Source organism: Carassius carassius, chromosome 2, assembly GCF_963082965.1.
Source record: "Carassius carassius chromosome 2, fCarCar2.1, whole genome shotgun sequence".
Lineage (NCBI taxonomy): Eukaryota > Metazoa > Chordata > Actinopteri > Cypriniformes > Cyprinidae > Carassius > Carassius carassius.
In genome coordinates, this window is record NC_081756.1 from 38,886,521 (window position 1) to 38,910,123 (window position 23,603).

The following is a 23,603-nucleotide window of genomic DNA, read 5'->3' on the forward strand; positions in this document are numbered from 1 at the left end:
GTTTTTGTGATGTGGGTCAAAGACGGTGTATGACCACAGTATAAGCATTAAAAATGTGCTGATGAAATTTTAGCTTTGGGCAAAAACTCTTAAAAAGCATTATCTTTTGAAATCATTTGACACTTCATTACTTGTTTTTTAATAATGCTAGAAATGTAAAGCATAGTTTGTCTTCAGTAGTTGCGTGCAAAAGCATAACTGGTTTCATGGCATATGGAAACCTATGTGCATTTTAAAGTGTGGAATCCAAAACTCAAGTCTGTTGTTTGTTTTTTAAACTCAAACTTGCTCTCTCTTCCAATGTCCAACATCTGTCTTTATAATACCTTTTGTATCCAAATGCCAAATGCCTTACACCTCTTCTGAATAGTAATGTTCTTTTTTGGTATGCATCCCATTTTCCTCTCCAAGCCTCAAAGAAGGGTCAGTTGCAGTCATTCTGGCCCCCCCTTTCACCATCTCTCTTGCTCTCAAGCCTCAGTTCTCTGTCCCTTCAGAACCTAGGTAGTCCAGTTCTGTACTGTGCGTCCCCTGATCAATGTCCATCATGTTTTGTGGATGATGGTGGAAGGTGGCTGAGATCTGGTCAAAAGTTTTGCCTCGTGTTTCGGGAACTCGGAAGAATGTGAAAACCAGAGAGAGGAGGAGGAGCAGAGCAAAAATGAGGAAAACGTATGGACCACACAGGTTCTGTGATAAAGGGAGATTAACTGTTAGGATTTAAATTGATTTATAGAACATTTTGATGCCATAAACAGGTACCGTATTTTCCGGACTATAAGTCACACTTTTTTTCATAGTTTGGCTGGTCCTGCGACTTATAGTCAGGTGCGACTTATTTATCAAAATTAATTTGGCATGAACCAAGAGAAATGAACTAAGACTAATGAACCAAGAGAAAACATTACCGTCTACAGCCGCGAGAGGGCGCTCTTTGCTGCCAGATATGCTGCTCAGTTCTCCTGTAGCCTACACTAAGCAGCATAGAGCGCCCTCTCGCGGCTATAGACTGTAATGTTTTCTCTTGGTTCTAAATAAATCCGACTTCTAGTCCAGTGCGACTTATATATGTTTTTTTCCTCATCATGACCTATTTTTGGACTGATGCGACTTATACTCAGGTGCGACTTATAGTCCGAAAAATACGGTAAGAAAACCATTGCTAGTGGTTATGGTTTCCTGTACACTTACAGCGGCATACTGGAAGCCCATTCCAATGAGGAAGTTGGCTGTCCAGTTGGAGCACCCTGCTACTGCCATGGCTGCTGGCCTGGGACCTTGTGAGAAGAGTTCAGCCACAAAGAACCAAGGGATAGGTCCTGGCCCTACTTCGAAAAAGGCAACAAAACCAAAAATGGCCATCATGCTAAGGTAGCTCATTGATGGTACAGTCTCCTGTAAACAAAGAAAAGACAAGAAAGATTTACTCTGAATGAGGGCAGACGGCTTTCACTAACTAGGAAAAATGCTAAAGTAGTCCATAGTGTAGAAACTGATTTTCTCTAAATTGTATATTTTTCAGTAACTATTCCTTGATGCACAACATCATGGTGAATCCATAAAAATATATAAATATATATTTTGCTATATAAGTGATCCATTATTTTCCTGAAAAGTATTGTGGGACTGACCAGTAATGTGAGGGAAGTTGTCATGATGATGGCACAGATACACATTCCAGCAAGTCCAAGCATGTAGAGTGTCCGACGGCCCATACGCTCGACCAGGAAGAGCTGTTGATTGAGAAAGTGAGTGATAGGCATAATATAAAGTTTGTTGTAGCTTGGCTTGGTTTATGCTAACAAAAGTAGTTTAAATGGTTAGATATTTGTAATTATACAAAAATAATTTCATTTCTTGAAAATATTAAGGAATATATATATATATATATATATATATTTGTTTTTTTTTCAGTGCTACATTTTAGCCAACATTTTTAAAATAGTTTTTCTTGAGTTTTATTATCTTCTCATGACTGCTCTGCACACACTTATATAAGTAATGAGATCTGCCTAATAACATCTATTTTATTTTTGATCTACAAATATTATTGAGGACTATTTTTTAATTTAATTAAATTTTAATTTATTAAGTCTTAATTAAGGCAAACATTCCATCTAATCTTGTTAGTCCCAATTTAAAGATTCATTAGATTGTTTTTTTTTTTTTTTTTTTTTTTTTTTTTTTTTTACATACCGAGACTATAGTAAAAGCAACGTTGACAACTCCAGCACCTATGGTAGCATACACCGGACTTTCCACCCCAGCCTTCTTGAAGATATCAGTTGAATAATAAAAGATCTGCAAGCACAAGAGCAAGTGTTAAGAAAACATGAAAAAATGGGTTCATTTCTAAAGCATGAAGAAAATCATTTGCAAGGATTCCATTGCAATCTCTGATCTGAAATCCAGATAATACAGTCGTGGCCAAAAGTTTTGAGAATTACATAAATATTAGTTTTCAAAAAGTTTGCTGCTAAACTGCTTTTAGATCTTTGTTTCAGTTGTTTCTGTGATGTACTGAAATATAATTACAAGCACTTCATACGTTTCAAAGGCTTTTATCGACAATTACATGACATTTATGCAAAGAGTCAGTATTTGCAGTGTTGGCCCTTCTTTTTCAGGACCTCTGCAATTCGACTGGGCATGCTCTCAATCAACTTCTGGGCCAAATCCTGACTGATAGCAACCCATTCTTTCATAATAACTTCTTGGAGTTTGTCAGAATTAGTGGGTTTTTGTTTGTCCACCCGCCTTTTGAGGATTGACCACAAGTTCTCAATGGGATTAAGATCTGGGGAGTTTCCAGGCCATGGACCCAAAATTTAAACATTCTGGTCCCCGAGCCACTTAGTTATCACTTTTGCCTTATGGCACGGTGCTCCATCATGCTGGAAAATGCATCGTTCTTCACCAAACTGTTTTTGGATTGTTGGAAGAAGTTGCTGTTGGAGGGTGTTTTGGTACCATTCTTTATTCATGGCTGTGTTTTTGGGCAGAATTGTGAGTCAGCCCACTCCCTTGGATGAGAAGCAACCCCACACATGAATACAGGTGCATCTCAAAAGATTTGAATATCATGGAAAATATCTATTTTTTTTATAATTTAATTAAAAAGCTAACTTTCTTATATTCTACAATAATTGAACACCAACTTAAATATTTCATATTATATTTAACTATATTTAACAGTTCTGATGGTTACGATTTACAGCTTAGGAAAAATTAAAATTCAGCTTCTCAAAAAAATTTAATATTCTATTTTTAGCATTATTAGTTTGATTAATGAGTATAAATAATGAGTATAATTTGAGTATAAATACTGGGTACTTATTGGGCTAGTTTAGAACATGCAACCACAATTATTGGAAAGACTACTGACTTGGCAATGGTCCAGAAGACAATCATCAACACAATACATCAAATCAAAGCCACAGAAGGTCATTGTTGAAAGGGCTGGCTGTTCACAGATTACTGTATCAAAATATATTCATAGAATGTTGACTGGCAGGAAAAAGTGTGGTAGGAAAAGGTGCACAAGCAACATGGATGACCACAGCCTTGGGAAGATTGACAGGAAAAGCAGATTCAAGAACTTGGGAGAGCTTTACAAGGAGTGGACTGAAGCCGGAGTCAGCGCATCAAGAGTAACCACACTCAGACATCTTTAGGAAAAGAGCAACCAAGCCACTTCTGAAACAGCAACAACGTCAGAAGCATCTGAGCTGGGCTAAGGAGAAAAAGAACTGTACTGTTGTTCAGTGATCCAAAGTCCTCTTTTCAGATGAAAGTTAATTTAGCATTTACTTTCTGGACTCTGTACGAAGACTGGGGAGGCACAGAATCCAAAGTCCAGTGTGAAGTTTCCGAAGTCAGTGATGATTTGGGGAGCCGTGACTTCTGCTGGTGTTGGTCCATTGTGTTTTAACAAGTCCAAAGTCAATGGAGTCATCTACCAGGAGATTTTGGAGCACTTTATGCTTCCATCTGCTGACAAGCTTTATGGAGATGCTGATTTCATTTTGCAGCAGGACTTTAGCATCTGCCTAAAGTGCCAAAACCACTTCCAAGTGATTTGATTACCATGACATTACTGTGCTTGACTGCAACAGCAAACTGCTTTGGAGATATTGAACATTCCTGTTTTGTAAATCTTTTTTTTTTTTTTGGAGAAAATATTGTAATTTTTTGAGAACTGTCATAACCATCAGAATTAAAACAAAAACTCTTGAAATATATCAGTTTGTGTGCAATGAATCTAGAATATAAGAAAGTTCTCTTTTTAGAATTAAATTACAAATAAAACTTTTCCAAGATTTTTGAGATGCACCTTTATATTTACATGAATTAATTTTAGAAAACCTAACTAAATGAAACAAAGGTATTTGAACCTTGTAGCAGAGATGCCTTCAGCTTTTAATATAAAGCTTTGAGTAATCTCAGTAATCTCAGTTTGTCTGTTTCTTTCCTAATGTAGTTGATCAACTGAGCACATCTGCAGCACTCACAGCATTAATTCCGGACAGCTGCTGAGAGAGCTGCAGCAGGATAGAGATGATGATGGGCTGCTGGTACAGAGGAGAGCGAAAGAGCTCAGCAATGGATGCTTTTCTCTCCATGTCCATCTTCCTCTTTTCCTCCTTCATTCCAGCCAAGTATTCACTGACTTCCAGACGGCCAGTCAGACGCCGCAAAGCTAAAGAAATTAGGATGGTTGAAGTATTCAGTATGTGTTTATGTGTGTTCATCAATTAAAAGTATATTGTATTATGATACAAGTGAAATGTTTATAAAAATAAACAAATACATAAAATAATTATTTTTAAACTAAGTTATTTACAATTATTATTGTACAGAATTATAAATTATTATAATTATAAATTATGATCTGCTTGAGGTTAAGCAGAATTTATTTACACTCACCTAAAGGATTATTAGGAACACCATACTTATACTGTGTTTGACCCCCTTTCGCCTTCAGAACTGTCTTAATTCTACGTGGCATTGATTCAACAAGGTGCTGAAAGCATTCTTTAGAAATGTTTGCCCATATTGATAGGATAGCATCTTGCAGTTGATGGAGATTTGTGGGATGCACATCCAGGGCACGAAACTCCCGTTCCACCACATCCCAAAGATGATCTATTGGGTTGAGATCTGGTGACTGTGGCGGCCATTTTAGTACAGTGAACTCATTGTCATGTTCAAGAAACCAATTTGAAATGATGCAAGCTTTGTGACATGGTGCATTATCCTGCTGGAAGTAGCCAGAGGATGGGTACATGCTGGTCATAAAGGGATGGACATGGTCAGAAACAATGCTCAGGTAGGCCGTGGCATTTAAACGATGCCCAATTGGCCCTAAGGGGCCTATAGTGTGCCAAGAAAACATCCCCCACACCATTACACCACCACCACTAGCCTGCACAGTTGTAACAAGGCATGATGGATCCATGTTCTCATTCTGTTTATGCCAAATTCCGACTCTACCATCTGAATGTCTCAACAGAAATCGAGACTAATCAGACCAGGCAACATTTTTCCAGTCTTCAACTGTCCAATTTTGGTGAGCTTCTGCAAATTGTAGCCTCTTTTTCCTATTTGTAGTGGAGATGAGTGGTACCCGGTGGGGTCTTCTGCTGTTGTAGCCCATCTGCCTCAAGGTTGTGCGTGTAGTGGCTTCACAAATGCTTTGCTGCATACCTCGGTTGTAACGAGTGGTTATTTCAACCAAAGTTGCTCTTCTATTAGCTTGAATCAGTCGGCCCATTCTCCTCTGACCTCTAGAATCAACAAGGCATTTTCGCCCACAGGACTGCCGCATACTTGATGTTTATCCCTTTTCACACCATTCTTTGTAAACCCTAGAAATGGTTGTGCGTGAAAATCCCAGTAACTGAGCAGAAATACTCAGACCGGCCCGTCTGGCACCAACAACCATGCCACGCTCAAAATTGCTTTAATCACCTTTCTTTTCTATTCTGACATTCAGTTTGGAGTTCAGGAGATTGTCTTGACCAGGACCACACCCCGAAAAGCATTGAAGCATTTGCCATTTGATTGGTTGATTAGATAATTGCATTAATGAGAAATTGAACAGGTGATCCTAATAATCCTTTAGGTGAGTGTATTTCTCAATTACAATTGACTGTCTATCACTACTTTCAGTGAGCAGATATAACTTTTATTTATACGATTTATACATTTGTTATCACATGACATAAGTGTTAAACAAATGGGGAATATTGTTCAAATATTCAGACATCTCAAATGTTTTTTACTGCACACTGCTCCTCTACACCTTTACAGTACGTAGTGTTGGGTAAAATGACACAATGACACAGACCGCTCTTTGCATGGTGCTCTTGACAGCGTATGATATAAAGGAAGCGCGGGCTCTCAGGACAGAAAGGCAATAGCGTCATCTGCAGGACTGTAGGGAGTACGGTAACACCCAGCAGCACCGGCCACAGCTGCTCACTGCCCAACAGGGACTCGAGTCCTAAGATCTGAAGAGAATAATAATGAGAAATTAGTAAAAAGCGAAAGTAATATTGACAATTAATAATAGAGGACTGAAGACCGGTCACTGTAATTACTGATGAGTTCAAAAAGGAAACTGAAAAACAAGAAGGAAAATAAAAACAGTTTGAATGAACTTTAAAAAGACATTGTAAGATGTGACATCAAACTTTTATATGTTTTTATATCAATCTTTGATAGCAACATTTGTAAAAACCAAATTTTTCCATTATAAAAATGATCACAAAATATGCTATTGTAAGAATGCAAAAAAGTTGTTTCATGCATTAATGACCTCAAGACTAGATTATTGTAATTCTTTACTGGGTGGTTGCCCTGCAGGCTAAATAAACTCCAGCTGATCCAAAATGCAATATCTAAAGAAGCAGGCTAATTTGCTCATACTTCCTGATTCCAGTAATTGTAATATTGCATACATTTGATTACTTATAAAGTCCTGAATGGTTTAGCTCCTCAGTACATTATTATGGTAGCCCATACTTGGAATTGGTGCTCTGCATGCAGTGAGAAGTGAACACACACCCGGAGCAGTGGGCAGCTATAGATCGAGCACCCTGGGAGCAACTGGGGGTTCCCTTTCAAGGGAACTTCGAACTGCGTCCTCTAGGGTCCGCTATGGGGAACACCTCGTCATGACCCATGTCTGAAGCATAGATTGACAAAACACCAACATGTTGGCCGGCAACAGCCTCTGACGTCACTACCGGCGTGACTATAAACAGGCACCGGGAGAACACGTCATTCACTTCTTCGTCTTCACTGACTGTTCTGTTTTAAGCGTACATTTGAAAGAACTGGTAAGAGCGATCTATCTCTGTATATCATGGCAACTACTAGCAAGCGTTTAGACAACGTATGCATCCATGTCTGCATTATTTGACACCCGATGACAAGTGATCTTTGCGTCATTTGTTTGGGTGAAGAGCACACACCCGATGTCTTTGAGGAGCCAATCGGCATGCATTGTGAGCGTTTTTTTTTTTTCAAGGAAAAAAAGCTCTGCTCTCGTTCGTCTCTCCTCCGAAAAAAAAGGGGAAAAAAAGGCAATCATCTGCTTCCTGCGATTCAGGACCTGGCGCTGCTGAGGCACAGAGGACAATGAGCTCGTGAGAATACAGGTGGATCTGTTTGAACGTTTTAAAAATTGATTTTCCATTCGTGCTCGTAATGGCGGCAGACGAGAGAGAGTCTTGGGAGGATGATGTTATATCTTTAACATTATCTGATACTGAGGTTAGTGCTCTGCTGGGTTTTTACCTAGGGAAAGCAGGAGATATTTGAGAATGGTGAAGAAGCTGAGGCTGAGCCTTTTCAATTCTCCTGCCCTGTGTATGTAGAGCTGTTAGAGGTTATGGATCGGGCGACGTCAAAGTTGGACTTGCCATGAAAATCGACAAGATGACGATGTATGGCCATTAAAAAATAAATAATTAAATATTTAAAAAAAAACCTCAATGAGCATTTTCTTTCTGACCATAGCCCTCCAGCTCAAGTGAGCCTTCCATTTCTGCATGATCTCCATACAGATATCAAAAAGAAATGAAAGAGGCCATTTTCTTCTTGCATCCCTCCGTTTCGGCATTAGAGTAAATCTGCCAGCATTGAGGTGATGCGCGAAAGCGGCTATGAGGGGATGCCCCCTGTAGAAAGAGCATTAAAAAAAAATTATTTCTGCAGGGGAGACATCGTCTCTTAAGCTCCCTCCTTGCCATCTAAGCCCCATCAGAAATTCATCTGGCTTAGATGGCAAGGCATACGCAGGTCCGAGTCCAAACAACATATGGATCCTGGCCTGTCTCGATTTGAGGATCAAAGACGGGCACAGAAGGCTAGTGTCGCGACTCGCGCTCCTTCCCCACCTGCGGGCAAGGGTAAGAGGAATCGTGGGTCACGTGGAGGTAAGCAGAACCTAAGGGATGTGATCCAGATGAGGCAGCGTTCTCGTCCGAATCAGAGTGATACCGAGGAATATACTCATTCCCTTCAGGGATTTTTTACTTCTGCTTTTATTCTCCCCTTCCTAATTCCCCTGTAACCACCAGCTCGCCACCTGATCGAGGTTAGGTGGAAACCTCTCACATAACAGTTTCCTATACTGGACCTATAATGTTTTTGGTTGGTTTTATGTTCATAGCAACCACCTGACTGATGGTCCGGACTTAATATATTTTTATATAAAATAAATAAATAATAAAAATAATAATAATAAAATAACATTAAAAAAAAAAATAATAATAAAGCAATTCTTTTCAAGGCACTTCAGTGTCTAAAACTTTTAATCTTTTCGAGCATTATCAACTCTGGATGATGAAAAGCCCAAAAGGTGTTGTTTCCAAAGACACCAAAATTATGTGTGTAACACACTAAAGTAAGGAACTATTGCAATTTTTAGTTAAGTAGGGCACTTTCAGCTGTGAGTCCCATAATGACGGGTGCTGGTTAACAGGTTAACATCCAATGTACTGAATATGTAATGGATACACATTTTTATCTGTTCTAAATGTACCATAAATTAATAGTTTTCCCCCGGTTTCACAGACAAGGGTTAAGATAGTCCCAGACTAAAATACATGTTTGAGCTGTCACAACTGAAAATATCTTGCTCTAATATATCTTAAAATATGTCAGTGTCATTCTTCTGTGTTAAGATGCACACCTGAAACATTTTCTTCTAAGGCCTTTTTGTAAAAGTTGCTTAAATATCTAAATTAAACTTAGGCCTAGTCCTGGCTTAAGATAAGACCCATTTGTGAAACCGGGCCTTGACATGGGCATTGACAGATATGGATGCTTCATGTAATATATGTTTATTATTAGTGAAACCATAGTTAACAGAGCATGAAGAGTAGACATGCTTCATATGTCATAGATGCTTTTCAAAGAACTTGTTCATGTCTATAAGACACATGGGAAAAAAACAAAAACAAAAACCACATTCTTATTACTTCTCTTTCTTTGCACTGATCAATTTACTTACAGTACAAAACCTGTTTGTATTTCCGCAAGACAGGGCAGCTCACTTCTTATGAACATGCAAAATGTACATTTATTATTTATTTATTATTACATTTGTTTGCCTCTCTGTGCCATATACTGTATTTTGATGCATCTAAATTCTCAAAAACGATGAATAAGAAATAGTGATTGAAACGCGACCCATTAAGACTAATCAGCTCTCCCTTTCGAGACATTAATCTGCACAAAAATACTGATTTAAAATCATGCCTTTATCTGTTAAAATCATATAGGCTACAGACAAGATAAAGACAATAGCTGTGCTGTGATTTCGGCTATTCTGCATGTAAAATTAGAGACGCGACATATCTGTGTTTTAACTGAAAGCGCAGCTCCTTTCGGCCACTCACTGTACAGAGCAGACGCAGAAAGAGAGAAATGCACGCTCCGGCAAAGAGATCTCGTGCTCGTGCGGCAGTCAGCATTAGAGGCATAATATTTTCATTTGCTACAAGCAGGATACACAAGAAGCAAGTTCAACTCCGACATGCAGACGGTTGTCGTGGTATTAAACACCGTAAACAGCAACCATTTGCATATCCGCGCTTAATGCACATCTGGTATATGAAAAGCATTTTAGGTGGCCGCTTGGCTTTTGGGATCCCATGGCAGTCGCACTAACTGCCTAATGGGTAAGTCCACCCCTTCAACTCCCCCCGCCAAAAGCTGGCATGATGTATTCTTAAATTCAAGGAATACATCTGAGTCTGGTTTCTTCCCAGGTTTTTTCTCCATTTCTGTCTCCAGTAGAGTTTGATTTGCTTGGCATTGTCGCCTTTTGTCTTGCTTGGTTGAGGATAATATTAATATGACTGCACAGACACTATTGAATGAAAACTGAACTGAGCTGGATGATGACATCTCTGTTCTCTCCAGTGCTGATTTATAGATTAATTTAACTCATTCCATAATTGATTATTCAATCAATTAACTGATTTCAATTGAATAACTGTTTACTATTGTCTTTTTAGAGCTGCTTTACAGTAGAATTAATTTCTGTTTGCATAATTGAATCATTATGTTCCTGTTTATCACTGTAAAGATTATTTGAAACAATTTGTAAAGTGCAAGGGTTATATAAATAAAGGTGACTTTACTGTACCTGGGCCATAAGAATGCCAGTGACTATGGCCAGCTGGTGCAGAGTGCCCAGAGCTCCTCTTAGAGTGGTAGGGGCGATCTCACCAACATACATGGGAACCAATCCTGAAGCCAACCCTTATAAAGAAAACAGTAATACAGTAATACTGTGAAATATTATTACACTTTAAAATAACATCTTCTATTGTAATGTTTTAACATGCAGTTTATTCCTGTGATGAGTTTTCAAACCAAAATGCTGATTTATGTGTGTGCATACTTGACATTTCAAAATTTTTGACTACAAATTAACTAATCTGTTCATCATTATAAAAATGTTTTTTGTCAATGTTAATTAAATATAATACCTTTACTTTTATGAAAATGCTTAAGAAATGTAGTGTTACAGAAACTGAGGTCCATAGAAAATGTCGACGGTTACGAAAGTAACCATGGTTCCATGGACACTGCATCCTCTAGGGGTCGCTATGGGGAAACCTCGTCATGACCAGTGTCTGAAGCATACATTGAAAAAAACACCAACGAGTTGGCCGGTGACAGCCTCTGATGTTACTACCGGCGCGACTATAAACAGGCACCAGGGGAACATGTAAATCACTTCTTTGTCTGAAGCTTGCATCCGAAGCATGGCAGGGAGCTAGAGGATGTTGTGTCTCATTCCCTGCTCAGTGAACCATGGTTATATTCATAACCTAAGACGGAATCTTGAAGACAAGGGAACCTTGAACTGCGTCCTCTAGGGGGCGCTATGGGGAACAGTTATACCCACGCCATCATGCTGAGGGGAGTGCAGGCCAGAATCATGGCGAACACTAAGTACCAACTCTACCATTTCCATGGGAGTTGCCCCTGGGACGTTTAGACGGCTGTCTGTGACAGTACCCCCTTACAGCCGAAGGCCTAAGCTACATACCCAACTTAATCGCTAGGGCCTCGACCCGGGGTTGCGCTGAAGGCTTGAAATCAGGAAAGATTCCTTTAAAGGGATACGGCTAAGAACCTAGCATTTTATACTAAGACGTACCTGTCTCAACAGATCCCTAGTAGCAACTCCCTGTTTAGTTAGGTATCCGAGAATACATAGGTGGAGTTGCACCCAAAATGAACAGGGTTTTTACCAACTCAAGAAAGGGCACGAAGCAACCGCACAAAGCCCTCACCATATAGGATTTTAGAAAGAACGCAGAATACTAGCATGCGAACTTACCACATTGTGGATTTCAGAAAGTGCACAAAGACTTCACGTGCACACTTACCATAGCATGGATTTTCAAATACTGTTCTAAGGAGATGGCTAAACATTATGTTTGAGAGTCATCAACTCGATCTGTGGAAATAATGCTGGAGCGCTCTGGGGAAAAAAAACCCCCAGGAGAACTCATATTAGAGGAGAACTCAGAATTGAGAGTAGTGCACTCATAGGCGACCCTTCTTGGAAAAGGGGAGAGCTGCTAAACTACCTCAAGAATCGCCCAAATAGCCCCTCATGTTGAGGGAAGCGATGCTTGGAATGTATAAACAAATACACTGGCTGAATGGAGCCTAAGGAACCAAGGTCTAATCCTCTCAAGAAAGGGAATGAGGTGCAGCGCGTAACCCTTACCGTACAGGATTTCAGAAAGTGCTCAGTGTGTTCACATGCACACTAACCACCATGTGGTTTTCAGAAAGTACACAGAGCTTAGCGTGTGTACCTAAAGGTTCATAAGCATCACAGAGGTGCTGAAACACAAGCTCAAATTTTACAAACCTCTGGCGAGGGGAGCATCACCTGAGGCACCATATGCAAGAAGACTGTAACTGCCACCTCCACTTCCCGCTGGATGTTACAGCACAACTAAGTGGCCAGGAGACCCCTCAGGGTGACCTGGCTGTACATCCATGAAATTCCCTGCAGTGCTGTGCCAGGCCTGATGATCAAGGAGGCTCCCGCAGAAACCTGTGATCTCAGCCGACTAATACCGGAACATGAAGCCGGATGGCTGGTGTTTAACACTGTAACTGAGCACTGCAAAGGAAACTCACAGAGTTTATTAGTAGACACATAACCACCAGTAATTTAATACACATAAGTATACAGAAAGGGTTATATATTCACCCACCCTCCTGCACTGGAGCCCCGCTCAAGGGGCGCCTCCTTTTAGTCTGGACCATCAGTAGGGTGGTTGCTATGAACATACGTAGAACCAGCCAAAAACATTATACGTCAAGCACAGGACACTGTTATGCGAGAGGTTTCCACCTAACCTCGATCAGGTGGAGAGCTGGTGGTTACAGGGGAATTAGGAAGGGGAGGATAAAAGCAGAAGTAAAAAAAATCCCTAAAGGGGACGAGTAGATACCTAGGTTTCGCTCTGATTCGGACGAAAATCTGGATCACATCCCTTAGGTTCTGATTACCTCCTCATGACCTCCTCAAGCAAGATGTATTTCTTGAAGTGGCTTAGATGGCAAGGAGGGCGATTAAGAGAGGATGTCTCCCCCGCAGAAGGAAATCTCTTTCTACTGAGGGGAATACTCTTATAGCCGCTTTGCTGGCACAACTCTAATGCTGAAACAGATGGATGCGAGAAGAAAATGGACTCTTTCATTTCTTTCGATCTCTGTATGGAGATCAGGCAGAAATGGATGGCTCACCTGAGCTGGAGGGCTATGGTCAGAAAGATAACGCTCATCAAGGCGGCCTCACGGCATCACCTTGTTACCCAGATAGCACACGTACGTCTGCAAGATGTCTGTTAAAGATCTCTTGACCTGGAAAGCATCTGCTGTCTACAAACATCTGACAGATGTCTTTCAGATGTCAGTTTTACATACATTCCAAATCATAAACATCTTAAAGACATCTAATGGAAATCTATTTGACATCTAAAAGGAAACGTCCTATAGATGTATTGCAGATGAGCAAACGCTCAAAAAAATACATCTTGCAGATGTAAATGCACACGTCAAATAGACGTCCCCGAGATGTACGTGTGCTATCAGGGTAGCACATTTTCATGGCAAGTCCAACGTTGCCGTGGTGCAATCAATAACCTCCAACAGCTGTACATACGCAGGGCGGGAGAATTGAGAAGGCTCAGCCTCAGCTTCTTCATCATCCTCAAATATATCCTGCTTTTCCTGGGTAAAAACCCAGCAGAGCACTGACCTCAGTATCAGAAAGTGTAAAAAAATATAACATCATCCTCCCGAGGCTCTCTCTCGTCCACCTCCATTACGAGCGTAAAAGGGAAAGTCCCTCTCTAAACCTTTTAGGCAAATCCACCTCCCGAGCTCATTCTCCTCTGTGCCTCAGCAGTGCCGGATCCTGAACGGCGGGAAGCAGATGGCTGTGTTTTTTCAATGTATGCTTCAGACACGGGTCACAATGAGGTGTTCCCCATAGTGTCCCCTAGAGGACGCAGTTCGAAGTTCCCTTTAAAAAGATACTTACAGCAATCAGCCAGAACATTAAAACCGCTGGCAGGTGAAGTGAATAACACTGACTATATCGTTACATTGGCATCTGTCAGGAGTGGGATATACTGTATTATGCAGCATGTGAACAGACATTTCAGAGAAGGACAACTGGAGAACCAGTGTTAGGGTCATAAACGCCCAAGTCTCACTGATGCATGTGGGCAGCGAAGACTAGCCCATCTGGTCTGATCAAGTCAAGTCAAGTCAAGTCACATTTATTTATATAGCGCTTTAAACAAAATACATTGCGTCAAAACAACTGAACAACATTCATTAGGAAAACAGTGTATCAATAATGCAAAATCATAGTTAAAGCCAGTTCATCATTGAATTCAGTGATCTCTGTTCAGTTAAATAGTGTCTGTGCATTTATTTGCAATCGAGTCAACGATTGCTGTAGATGAAGTGACCCCAACTAAGCAAGCCAGAGGCGACAGCGGCAAGGAACCGAAACTCCATCGGTGACAGAATGGAGAAAAAAACCTTGGGAGAAACCAGGCTCAGTTGGGGGGCCAGTTCTCCTCTGACCAGACAAAACCAGTAGTTCAATTCCAGGCTGCAGCAAAGTCAGATTGTGCAGAAGAATCATTCGTTTCCTGTGGTCTTGTCCTGGTGGTCCTCTGAGACAAGGTCTTTACAGGGGATCTGTATCTGGGGCTCTAGTTGTCCTGGTCTCCGCTGTCTTTCAGGGCAGTAGAGGTCCTTTCTAGGTGCTGATCCACCATCTGGTCTGGATACGTACTGGATCTGGGTGACTGCAGTGACCCTCTGAGCTGGATACAGACTGGATCTGGTGGCTACGGTGACCTCGGAATAAGAGAGAAACAGACAAATATTAGCGTAGATGCCATTCTTCTAATGATGTAGCAAGTACATAGGGTGTTATGTGAAGTGTTCCCGGTTCCGGTTTACCTAATTAATGCAGCCTAAAAATCCTTTAACGGATTTGGATATTAGAAGCATATTAGTATGTTATGTGTAAGCCAGGTTAAAGAGATGGGTCTTTAATCTAGATTTAAACTGCAAGAGTGTGTCTGCCTCCCGAACAATGTTTGGTAGGTTATTCCAGAGTTGAAGAGCCAAATAGGAAAAGGATCTGCCGCCCGCAGTTGATTTTGATATTCTAGGTATTATCAAATTGCCTGAGTTTTGAGAACATAGCGGATGTAAAGGATTATAATGTAAAAGGAGCTCATTCAAATACTGAGGTGCTAAACCATTCAGGGCTTTATAAGTAATAAGCAATATTTTAAAATCTATATGATGTTTGATAGGGAGCCAGTGCAGTGTTGACAGGACCGGACTAATATGGTCATACTTCCTGGTTCTATTAAGAACTCTTGCTGCTGCATTTTGGACTAGCTGTAGTTTGTTTACTAAGCGTGCAGAACAACCACCCAATAAGGCATTACAATAATCTAACCATGAAGTCATAAATGCATGGATTAACATTTATGCATTTGACATTGAGAGCATAGGCCGAAATTTAGATATATTTTTGAGATGGAAAAATGCAGTTTTACAAATGCTAGAAACGTGGCTTTCTAAGGAAAGATTGCGATCAAATAGCACACCTAGGTTCCTAACTGATGATGAAGAATTGACAGAGAAACCATCAAGTCTTAGACAGTGTTCTAGGCTATTACCAGCAGCGTTTTAGGTCCTATAATTTTTTTCAGAATTTAGCAGTAAGAAATTACTCGTCATCCAGTTTTTTATATCGACTATGCATTCCATTAGTTTTTCAAATTGGTGTGTTTCACCGGGCCGTGAAGAAATATAGAGCTGAGTATCATCAGCATAACAGTGAAAGCTAACACCATGTTTCCTGATGATATCTCCCAAGGGTAACATATAAAGCGTGAAGAGTAGCGGCCCTAGTACTGAGCCTTGAGGTACTCCATACTGCACTTGTGATCGATATGATACAACTTCATTCACTGCTACGAACTGATGGTGGTCATATAAGTACGATTTAAACCATGCTAATGCACTTCCATTAATGCCAACAAAGTGTTCAAGTCTATGCAAAAGAATGTTGTGGTCAATTGTGTAAAATGCAGCACTAAGATCCAATAAAACTAATAGAGAAATACACCCACGATCAGATGATAAGAGCAGATCATTTGTAACTCTAGGGAGAGGAGTCTCAGTACTATGATTCGGTCTAAATCTTGACTGGAAATCCTCACATATACCATTTTTCTCTAAGAAGGAATATAATTGTGAGGATACCACCTTTTCTAGTATCTTGGACAGAAAAGGGAGATTCGAGATTGGTCTATAATTAACTAGTTCTTTGGGGTCAAGTTGTGGTTTTTTGATGAGACGCTTAATAACAGTCAGTTTGAAGGTTTTGGGGACATATCCTGATGACAATGAGGAATTAATAATAGTCAGAAGAGGATCTATGACTTCTGGAAGCACCTCTTTTAGGAGCTTAGATGGTATTGGGTCTAACATACATGTTGTTGGTTTAGATGATTTATGATTAATCTTAAATGATTCCCTTTGAGCTAAATTGACCTGTTTCCCTTACAATGATTTAACAAGTTTATACAATTCTTCCTCTCCTATAGTAGAGAATGAGTGGAACTGTTCCTCAGGGGGTCTATAGTGCACTGTCTGATGCGATACTGTAGCTGACGGCTGAATGGTTGCAATTTTATCTCAAATAGTATCGATTTTAGAAGTAAAGTAGTTCATAAAGTCATTACTGCTGTGGTGTTGGGAAATGTCAACACTTGTTGAGGCTTTATTTTTTGTTAATTTAGCTACTGTATTGAATAGATACCTGGGGTTATGTTTGTTTTCTCCTAAAAGAGAAGAAAAGTAATCGGATCTAGCAGTTTTTAATGCTTTTCTGTAGGATAGATTACTTTCCCGCCAAGCAATACAAAATACCTCTACTTTTGTTTTCCTCCAGCTGTGCTCCATTTTTTGGGCTGCTCTCTTTAGGGTGCGAGTATGCTCATTATACCATGGTGTCAAACTGTTTTCCTTAACCTTCCTTAAGCGTAGAGGAGCAACTGTATTTAAAGTGCTAGAAAAAAGAGAGTCCATAGTTTCTGTTACATCATCAAGTTGTTCTGAGGTTTTGCATATGCTCAGGAATTTGGTTACATCAGGAAGATAACTTAAAAAGCAGTCTTTTGTGGTAGAAGTGATGGTTCTTCCATACTTGTAACAAGAAGTAGAATTTACAATTTTGGCTATATGAAGTTTGCACAGAACTAAATAATGATCTGAGATATCATCACTTGGCTGAATAATTTCAACACCATCAACATCAATTCCATGTGACAGTATTAAATCTAGAGTATGATTTTGACAATGAGTAGGTCCTGAAACGTGTTTTCTAACCCCAATAGAGTTCAGAATGTCTACAAATGCTGATCGCAATGCATCTTTTTCATTATCAACATGGATATTAAAATCACCAACTATTAAAACTTTATCTTCAGCCAGAACTAACTCGGATGTAAAATCACCAAACTCTTTAATAAAGTCTGTATTGTGCCCTGGTGGCCTGTATACAGTAGCCAGTACAAACATAACAGGGGATTTATCATTAACATTTGTTTCTCTGGATAATGTTATATGAAGCACCATTACTTCAAACGAGTTATACTTGAAGCCTGCCCTCTGAGAAATCCTGAAAACGTTGTTATAAATTGAAGCAACACCTCCACCTTTGCCTTTTAGACGCGGCTCATGTTTATAACAGTGATCTTGGGGGGTGGACTCATTTAAAATAATGTAATCATCAGGTTTTAGCCAGGTTTCTGTCAAACAGAGTACATCTATATTATGATCAGTGATCATATTATTTACAAAAAGTGTTTTCGTAGAAAGGGATCTGATATTCAATAAGCCAAGCTTTATCATTTGTTTATCCATATTGCTTCTGTTTTTTATTTGTTGATCATCAATTAAATTGTTAATCTTAACTTGGTTTGGACGTTTTTTGTATTTTCTTGTTCGGGGAACAGACACGGCCTCTATAGTGTGATATCTAGGTGAAAAAGTCTCTATGTGCTGAGAATTAACTGACCTCTGTGATGGGAGGCAGCTAGCAGACGGTCGGTTTAGCCAGTCTGTCTGCTTCCTGACCTGGGCCCCAGTTAGTCAAGTATAAACACTAAGACTATTTGCCATATTTCTAGAGAGAAGAGTGGCGCTACCCCAGGAGGGATGAAGACCATCTCTTTTAAACAGGTCAGGTCTGCCCCAAAAGCTCGTCCAATTGTCTATGAAACCTATGTTATTCTGTGGGCACCACTTAGACATCCAGCCATTGAGTGATGACAATCTGCTATGCATCTCATCACCACGGTAAGCAGGGAGGGGACCAGAGCATATTACAGGGTCTGACATCGTGCTTGCAAGTTCACACACCTCTTTAATGTTATTTTTAGTGATCTCCGACTTGCGAAGTCGAACATCATTAGCGCCGGCATGAATAACAATCTTACTGTATTTACGTTTAGCATTAGCCAGCACTTTTAAATTTGCCAAGATGTCAGGCGCTCTGGCTCCCGGTAAACATTTGACTATGGTGGCTGGTGTCTCTATATTCACGTTCCGTACAATAGAATCACCAATAACTAGAGCACTTTCATCAGGTTTCTCAGTGGGTGCATCACTGAGTGGGGAGAACCTGTTTAATGTTTTGATCGGAACAGAAGAGTGGTGTTTTGACCCACGACTACGCTGCCTCACTGTCACCCAGTTGACCCGCTGCAGGGGCTCTGTTGCCGGAACCGAACAATGTACTAGAGCCCTAACATTCTTACTGCCCTCAATTAAAGTTTGGATGCGTGTCTCTAATTCTGAAATCTTCTCTGTCAGCCTAACTATTTCCCTGCATTTATCACATGTGAATCCCTCATCTGCGACAGAGATAGATAAACTGTACATGTGGGAAGAGGTGCAAATAACAATAGCAGGAGAAGCCATTACTCACCGTGCTTGATGAAATATTCTTACTGCGGTTGTTTGATGAACTTGTGAAAAACTGGAGCGAGAGAGAGGAGAGGAGAAAAGAAAACAGTGATAGGTTCGAATGAAAACGCTAATGACAAGCTAACGAGTGCTAATGGTTTGCAGGTGTACTGCACTCACGGATATAAAATAAAAGTGAACGATCAAAATTAATCTGATAAGATTGATCGATAATATCAGACATATGGTGTGAATTAAGTTATATTTTATCACTTTAAAAAATAGAGAGTGATGGTAAGATAAAGATTCTAGAGAAAAATAAAAATAAAATAAAAACAGCCACACGAAGCTACGATTAGCTACAGAAGGCCAAAAGGAAGTAGAGAAAACACTGTCCAACAGCGACACCCGCAGTCAGGGAGTGGAAGCAGTCCACAAGAGAAGGATGTCTGATCAAACAGAAAAACTATTTTATACAAAAACTACAAATTCTATTTTTTACTGAACAAACTTCTTAAGGCACACTTTGTTTTTATTACCATTTATAATGCTATTCTGAGATGTACACCAAATGGGTTTTAAAATTAGATATTTTTTCACTATTATAAATGTAAATTAACTCTACATAAGGTAAATATTAACAGTAATCAGAGAAGTTTTCCTGCAGAGTTAAAGGGTTAGTTCAGCCAAAAATGAAAATTATGTCATTAATGACTTACCTTCATGTCGTTCCGAGCCCGTAAGACCTCGTTCATCATCAGAAAACAGTTTAAGATATTTGAGATTTAGTCCGAGCGCTCTCAGTCCCTCCATTGAAAATGTATGTACGGTATACTGTCCATGTCCAGAAAGAAAATAAAATAATCAACAAAGTAGTCCATGTGACATCAGAGGGTCAGTTAGAATTTGTTGAAGCATGGAAAATACATTTTGGTCCAAAAATTATGACTTTATTCAGCATTGTCTTCCCTTCCTGGTCTGTTGTGAGTGCAACTGTTGTGACAATTGACGATGACGCTGGTGACGTGTTTTCTAGTGTGCCCAATAACAAAGATAACACATCAGCAGCATTGTATGTCACAGCAGCGTCACTGCAGTCTTGTGAACGCGCTCACAACAGACCCGGAAGAGAAGACAATGCTGAATATCTAACTGACCCTCTAATGTCACATGGACTACTTTGATGATGTTTCTTTTATCTTTCTGGACATGGACAGTATACCTCAGTATTTGAACGAGCTCTTATTACATTATAGTCCTCCACGTCCACTGAATTCTCAAAATTCTGGCAATTTGATCATACCTAGAATATCATAAACAACTACAGACGGCAGATCCTTTTCATATTTAGCACCTAAACTCTTGAATAACCTACCTAACATTGTTTGGGAGACAGACACACTCTTGCAGTTTAAATCTAGATTAAAGACCTATCTCTTTAACCCTCTGGAGTCGAGCCCCGTCTATACGCGTGTTGAGGCATCTTCTCTTGATAACCCCGAAAATAACTTAAATCTGTAAAGGGTCTACTTTTATTTGTATCCACACATAATAACAACAAAACGTTGTGCATTTATAAAATAAAGAAAACTGTCTGCAGCCTTGGTCTGCGGTGATCTTCATTTAGAAATGCGTCATTAAAATTAACTGTAACTCAGTGAATACTCTTAGAAGAGGCATGAGAGGTAATTCTATAGAAAGCTTGACATGTCTACTTTTAAACTAATCAACCAAAAACAAATATTCTGTGATAAAGTAATCCATATGAAAATAACGCGTCTTTCACATCTCCCTTTATTATATCTAATGCAAACAATGTCCACGCGCTGAGCATGGTATTGAGATTATAATGTTCCACGTGAAGTGCGCGGTATGTATACGCCCATACCACAGAAAACAAAGCAGCGACACATAATTCACCCCAAGAAGATGTGCTGAGACATGAGAGATATATCTTTAGAAAGCTTGACATGTCTACTTTTAATCTAAACAAGTGCTGCTGAAAACAAATATTCTGTGATCAGTGTTGGGCAAGTTACTCTGAAAATGTTATCAAATTACTGATTACCGACTACTCCTTTTAAAAGTTATCATGTCACTGTTTTGATTTACTTTATTTCAAAAGTAATTAGTTACATTACTAGTTACATTACTTTTTCCCTATGAAATGTGTTAAATCCCAGCATGCATGCTCCCGATAAATATTTGTTATTAAATCATCAACATTCACTATTATGTATGTTGCTAACAAAGTGAATATAAATAGTATCGAATTTGGCATTAAATTAAGATCTGCTCATGTTGCGCCGTATTTTATTTTAGACGGTTAAAAAGTGTTGCGCATTTTTCAGATGAGTCCTCCCTGAAACTCATCAGTTCTGTTGAGTGTGTGCGTGTTGGCTGACTGAATTCCGGACTCTTGTGAACAACCTCATCATAAACAACAAAGCGCATGTACCAAAAAAAAAAAAAAAATATATATATATATATATATATATATATATATATAAATAAATATATATATATATATATATATATATATATATATATATATATATATATATATATATATATATATATATATTAGTTTTTTGACACCCATGTCTGGTTCTTGCCTAAAAAGACGTGTTTATGATGTTTAATACACAGTGGCAGAGCCAGGATGTTTTTCAATACGGATGGCCAGGGAGGGGCCATGCAGCAACCAGTCTGGGGTGGGACAGAAATCTCCATTATTTCAATATAAAAATATATTTGATTATAATGTACTGGACTGTTTAAGTGCCTTAAGGCAACTGGGTGACAGTAAGGCGGCATAGTCATGGGTCAAAACACCACTCTTCTGTTCCGATCAAAACAATAAACAGGTTCTCCCCACTCAGTGATGCACCTACTGAGAAACCTGATGAAAGTGCTCTATTTAGTGGTGATTCTATTGTACGGAACGTGAATATAGAGACACCAGCCACCATATTCAAATGTTTACCATGTTTACCAGGAGCCAGAGCGCCTGACATCTTGGCAAATTTAAAAGTGCTGGCTAATGCTAAACGTAAATACAGTAAGATTGTTATTCATGCTGGCGCTAATGATGTTCGACTTCGCCAGTCGGAGATCACTAAAAATAACATTAAAGAGGTGTGTGAACTTGCAAGCACGATGTCAGACACTGTAATATGCTCTGGTCCCCTCCCTGCTTACCGTGGTGACGAGATGCATAGCAGATTGTCATCACTCAATGGCTGGATGTCTAAGTGGTGCCCGCAGAATAACATAGGTTTCATAGACAACTGGACGAGCTTTTGGGGCAGACCTGACCTGTTGAAAAGAAACCTGTCTTCATCCATCCTGGGGTGGCGCCGCTCTTCTCTCTAGAAATATGGCACATAGTCTTAAAGTTTATACTTGACTAACTGGGGCCCAAGTCAGGAAGCATACAGACTGGCTAAACTGACCGTCTGCTAGCTGCCTCACGTCACAGAGGTAGGTTAATTCTCAGCACATAGAGACTACTTTACCTGGATATCACACTATAGAGACTGTTCCCCAAACTAGAAAATACAAAAAACGTCCAAACCAATTTAAGAGTAACAATTTAAGCGAGGTTCAACAAATAAAAAAACAATCTAGATGTGCTCTGTTTGACAGAAACCTGGCTAAAACCTGATGATTACATTATTTTAAATGAGTAGATCCCCCAAGATTACTGTTATAACATGAGCCGCGTCCAAAAGGCAAAGGGGGAGGTGTTGCTTCAATTTATAACAATGTTTCAGGATTTCTCAGAGGGCAAGCTTCAAGTATAACATGAGCAACGTCCAAAAGGCAAAGGGGGAGGTGTTGCTTCAATTTATAACAATGTTTCAGGATTTCTCAGAGGGCAAGCTTCAAGTATAACTCATTTGAAGTAATGGTGAGAGAAACCAATGTTAATGATAAATCCCCTGTGATGTTTGTACTGGCTACTGTATACAGGCCACCAGGGCACCATACAGACTTTATTAAAGAATTTGCTGATTTTACATCTGAATAAGTTCTGGCTGCAGATAAAGTTTTAATAGTTGCTGATTTTAATATCCATGTTGATACTGAAAAAGATGCATTGGGATCAGCATTTATAGACATTCTGAACTCTATTGGGGTTAGATAAAACGTCTCAGGACCTACTCATTGTTGTAATCATACTCTAGATCTAATAGCATCATATGGAATTGATGTTGATGATGTTGAAATTATGTAGCCAATTGATGATATCATTATTTAGTTTTGTGCAAACTTCATATAGCCACAATTAGTATGGTAGAACCATCACTTCTACTACAAAAGACTGCTTTGTAAGTAATCTTCCTGATGTATCTGAGTTCCTTAGCAAATCCAAAACTTCAGAACAACTGGATGATGTAACAAAAACTACGGACTCTCTCTTTTCTAGCATTTTAAACACAGTTGCATACTCGCACCCTAAAGAGAGCAGTCCGGAAAATAGAGCGCAACTGGAGGAAAACAAAACTAGAGGTATTTCGTATTGTTGGCAG

General features: G+C 39.5%; 1 protein-coding gene across 1 annotated transcript in view; it reads right to left on the reverse strand.

Moving 5' to 3' along the window:
* Positions 1-272: 272 nt before the first annotated feature.
* LOC132109658 (solute carrier family 2, facilitated glucose transporter member 4-like) overlaps positions 273-23,603 on the reverse strand; it is a 119,542-nt gene continuing 96,211 nt past the window's right edge. The window contains exons 5-11 of the mRNA XM_059515923.1: positions 10,664-10,779; positions 6,350-6,512; positions 4,512-4,699; positions 2,197-2,301; positions 1,632-1,733; positions 1,192-1,395; positions 273-690 (exon numbers count right to left, since the gene is read on the reverse strand). Of these exons, the coding sequence (XP_059371906.1) occupies positions 478-690; positions 1,192-1,395; positions 1,632-1,733; positions 2,197-2,301; positions 4,512-4,699; positions 6,350-6,512; positions 10,664-10,779 (1,091 nt within the window). The 3' untranslated portion in view covers positions 273-477. The remainder of the gene's footprint in view (positions 691-1,191; positions 1,396-1,631; positions 1,734-2,196; positions 2,302-4,511; positions 4,700-6,349; positions 6,513-10,663; positions 10,780-23,603) is intronic.